This window comes from Sander vitreus, unplaced genomic scaffold (genome assembly GCF_031162955.1).
Source record: "Sander vitreus isolate 19-12246 unplaced genomic scaffold, sanVit1 ctg288_0, whole genome shotgun sequence".
Taxonomy (NCBI): Eukaryota; Metazoa; Chordata; class Actinopteri; order Perciformes; family Percidae; genus Sander; species Sander vitreus.
In genome coordinates this window covers 147,501-152,500 of record NW_027595443.1, presented here as the reverse complement: position 1 = coordinate 152,500, position 5,000 = coordinate 147,501, and the positions used below count along the sequence as shown (strand labels likewise).

The following is a 5,000-nucleotide window of genomic DNA, read 5'->3' as shown; positions in this document are numbered from 1 at the left end:
TACTGTAAACCATTTACAGCTAACATCTCCCAGTATCTTACTGTAATGGTGTTTTACAGGATCATACTGTAAACCATTTACAGCTAACATCTCCCAGTATCTTACTGTAATGGTGTTTTACAGATCATACTGTAAACCATTTACAGCTAATATCTCCCAGTATCTTACTGTAATGGTGTTATACAGGATCATACTGTAAACCATTTACAGCTAACATCTCCCTAGTATCTTACTGTAATGGTGTTTTTACAGGATCATACTGTAAACCATTTACAGCTAATATCTCCCAGTATCTTACTGTAATGGTGTTATACAGGATCATACTGTAAACCATTTACAGCTAACATCTCCCAGTATCTTACTGTAATGGTGTTTTACAGATCATACTGTAAACCATTTACAGCTAATATCTCCCAGTATCTTACTGTAATGGTGTTATACAGGATCATACTGTAAACCATTTACAGCTAACATCTCCTAGTATCTTACTGTAATGGTGTTTTACAGGATCATACTGTAAACCATTTACAGCTAACACATCCCAGTATCTTACTGTAATGGTGTTATACAGGATCATACTGTAAACCATTTACAGCTAACACATCCCAGTATCTTACTGTAATGGTGTTATACAGGATCATACTGTAAACCATTTACAGCTAACACATCCCAGTATCTTACTGTAATGGTGTTATACAGGATCATACTGTAAACGGCAATGCATTCTGGGAGAACATAATAATATTGCAGCACGATCTGCGAATGTTACAGATTACAGGTGTTTACTGTTAACACCAATGCATCTTGGGAAAAAAAGGAAAGGAGGGAAGTACAATGCAGCCTCTATTTACAGTAAAATACCTTAAACTTTAAAAACAGTATGCGTACTGTTAATACACAGTAGTTTACTGGCAAAGCTGCTACCGGTTTATTACTGTAAATTTACGGTGAAAGGTTTTACAGTGTAGGTATTTTTGTTTTGCAGCAATAATATGACAGACACACACACACACACAGACACACACACACACACACAGAGACACACACAGACACACACACACACAGAGACACACACACACACACAGAGACACACACAGACACACACACACAGACACACACACACACACAGACACACACACACAGAGACACACACACAGATACACACACACAGAGACACACACACACACACAGAGAGACACACACACAGATACACACACACACACACAGAGACACATACACAGACACACACACACAGAGACACACACACAAACAGACACACACACACACAGAGACACACAGAGACACACACAGACACAAACAGACACATACACACACACACACAAACAGACACACACAGACACACACACACACAGACACACACACACACACACACACACAGAGACACACACACACACACAGAGACACACACACACACAGAGAGACACACACACACACAGAGACACACACACACACAGACACACACACACACACACACAGAGCACACACACACAGACACACACAGACACAAACAGACACATACACACACACACACACACAGACACACACAGACACACACACACACAGACACACACACACACACACACACACATTATGGCACAAACTAAAGTCTGAAACCGGAGAGAGAGAGAAATATAAATAAGTTTTGTCACTTTCTCTGTTCTTTTTGTTGGTTTAGTTTTGTTTGAAAACATACAAAAAAGATACAAGAACTCAATATTCCACCAATCAGGACAGAAGAAAGGGAGAAAAAGCTCTCGCTCCGTGACTCACGCCCAGGGTCAGGGTCACCTTATTTGGACCCCTACGTAGATGTATTTTGCAGAAACATTATGATACACAACGAAAACATACAAAAAAGAAATAAGTACTCACATTGTTTTTACTTATTTTTGAAGTAACCTATTTCCAGTGATCCCAGACTTTATTTTTGACTTTTTTTTCAAAAAATATTCACCTTTTTTTTAAAATCTTTTCCTAAAAATATTAAATCTTTTCCTAAAAAATAAAAATATTTAATTTTTTCCCGAATTTTTTTTTTTTTAAATTTTTTCCCTAAGAATAAAAATATTTAAATTTTTTCCCGAAAAATAAAAATATTTAATTTTTTCCCAAAAAATAAAAATATTTAATTTTTTCCCGAAAAATAAAAATATTTAATTTTTTCCTTAAAAATATATATTTTTTTCACAATATTTGATTTTTATAACAAAAAATATTCCGACTTTTTTGCGCTAAACTTTTTTTTAATTTCAAATATTTGACTTTTTTTCCCAAAAAATATTCAATTAATTTCCTTCAAATATATTTGACTTTTTTTTATATTTTATATCTTTTATATTATTTTTGACCATATGTTTCCCTCTCTGACCTGATGTGAGGAGTTCTTGTTTCTGCTCGGCCGTGATCTCTCCGGCGTTGGCAGCGGAGCGTAGCAGCTGCAGCAGCATCGTCTCCGTGTGCTGCCAGCCGAGGGCGCCAGCGTCCCGCTGGGGCTCGCTCTCCGGCCCGAGGTCGGCGCACGCAGGGAATTGAGCCGTGATTGGCTGAAGCACGTAGGAGGGGGGGACGGCGTTGTCGTCTCGGAGGAACCAGCGAGTCAGCAGCGCGGCGCCTTCACGGTTTTTGGAGAGTTTGGACAGAAGAAGTTCAAACTGCTTCTCCGGGATGCGGCGAGGGAGAGTACGCTCCCCGTAACGGTTCCCCAGCAGAGCCTTCGGAGCCCGGACGCAGGAAACAAAGAGAAGAAAAGAGAAGATTATTGGCATTTTATAACGCTCCAAAACAATAATTTAATCTGTTAAATAAAAAATAAATATTTTATGTGAAAATAAATAAATTTTTAATTGACATTTAATGGCTACTCACTGTTACGTTTGTCGCCATATGTATGATAATGTACGTAACATAAGATACGTATGATAATGTACGTAACATAAGATACGTATGATAATGTACGTAACATAAGATACCTAACATAAGATACGTGACATAATATACGTAACATAAGATACGTTACGTAACATAAGATACGTATGATAATGTACGTAACATAAGATACGTAAGATAAAATACGTAACATAAGATACGTAAGATAAAATACGTAGGATAACTTACATAACATAAGATACGTATGATAATGTACGTAACATAAGATACGTAAGATAAAATACGTAACATAAGATACGTAATATAATTTACGTACGATAAAAAACGTAGGATAACTTACGTAACATAATATACGTAAGATAATGTACGTACCATAAGATACGTATGATAATGTACGTAACATAAGATACCTAACATAAGATACGTGACATAATATACGATAAATAACATAAGATACGATACGTAACATAAGATACGTAATATAATTTACGTACGATAAAATACATAGGATAACTTACGTAATATAAGATACGTACGATAATTTACGTAACATAAGATACGTATTATAATGTACGTAACATAAGATACGTATGATAATGTACGTAACATAAGATACGATAAGTACGTAACATAAGATACGTATGATAATGTACGTAACATAAGATACGATAAGTAACATAAGATACCTAACATAAGATACGTGACATAATATACGATAAATAACATAAGATACGAATGATAACGTACGTAACATAAGATACGTAATATAATGTACGTAAGATAAGATACGTATGATAACGTACGTAAGATAAAATACGTAGGATAACTTACGTAACATAAGATACGTATGATAAGTTGCGTAAAAAAAGGGCCTAAAAAGTGCCAAATGAGTCAAATGTCAGAATCGTGAAAAAGCGTCAACAACTTTTATAGATTTTGATGAAACCACGGAGGGTCATGTGTGTTTTCACCGAGACGCGTTGACATTATCTAAACATAAAGCTGATAAACACGTGGATTATGATTCAGGGAAGGCGACAGACTGACGGTGAAAGCCGGACCGGCTGAAATCCTCCGGCAGTGCTCGATCTCCTGCAAGAAGATCTCAGCAGCCTCATGGTCTCCGGACGGGACGCTTCGGAGACCCCAACGCAGATCCACCACCTGGACAGGAAGTGACCTCACGGTTCAGTGAGCAGGTATTTACTGAAGCTGCACATTGTATACACAATACATTTATACACAATATATATTGTATATCTACGGAAGAGGATTAGAGCCAATGTGGAAAATGTATTTCAGTTCTGACATTTTCCACGTTGGCCCTAATACTATATATAATGTGTTCAGTTACTGTATTTATTGGTTTCAAAGGAGCAGTGTGTAGGATTTAGGGGCATCTAGCAGTGACTGAATGCCTCTGCAAGCGTGTAAGGAACTACAATGGCCTTCAGGTAGTACTATGAAGACAGACAACGGTAGAGAGACAACAGTAGAGAGTAGTATGTAGAGAGACAACAGTAGAGAGTAGTATGTAGAGAGACAGCAGTAGAGTAGTAAGTAGAGAGACAACAGTAGAGAGTAGTATGTAGAGAAACAACAGTAGAGAGTAGTATGTAGAGAGACAACAGTAGAGAGTAGTATGTAGATAGACAGCAGTAGAGAGTAGTATGAAGAGAGACAACAGTAGAGAGTAGTATGTAGAGAGACAACGGTAGAGAGTAGTATGAAGAGAGACAGCAGTAGAGAGTAGTATGTAGAGAGATATCAGTAGAGAGTAGTATGTAGAGACGACAGTAGAGAGTAGTATGTAGAAAGACAGCAGTAGAGAGTAGTATGAAGAGAGACAACAGTAGAGAGTAGTATGTAGAGAAACAACAGTAGAGAGTAGTATGTAGAGAGAGAACAGTAGCGAGTAGTATGTAGAGAGACAACAGTAGAGAGTAGTATGTAGAGAGACAACAGTAGAGAGTAGTATGTAGATAGACAGCAGTAGAGAGTAGTATGTAGAGAGACAACAGTAGAGAGTAGTATGTAGAGACGACAGTAGAGAGTAGTATGTAGATAGACAGCAGTAGAGAGTAGTATGAAGA

At 37.3% G+C, this 5,000-nt stretch overlaps 1 protein-coding gene across 1 annotated transcript in view; it reads right to left on the bottom strand.

The window, feature by feature from the left end:
* Positions 1 to 5,000, bottom strand: part of nwd1 (NACHT and WD repeat domain containing 1) — a gene marked incomplete at its 3' end in the record, with an annotated part of 20,468 nt that overhangs the window by 12,956 nt on the left and 2,512 nt on the right. Inside the window, exons 3-4 of the mRNA XM_078244675.1 lie at positions 3,955 to 4,071; positions 2,390 to 2,732 (exon numbers count right to left, since the gene is read on the bottom strand). Of these exons, the coding sequence (XP_078100801.1) occupies positions 2,390 to 2,732; positions 3,955 to 4,071 (460 nt within the window). The remainder of the gene's footprint in view (positions 1 to 2,389; positions 2,733 to 3,954; positions 4,072 to 5,000) is intronic.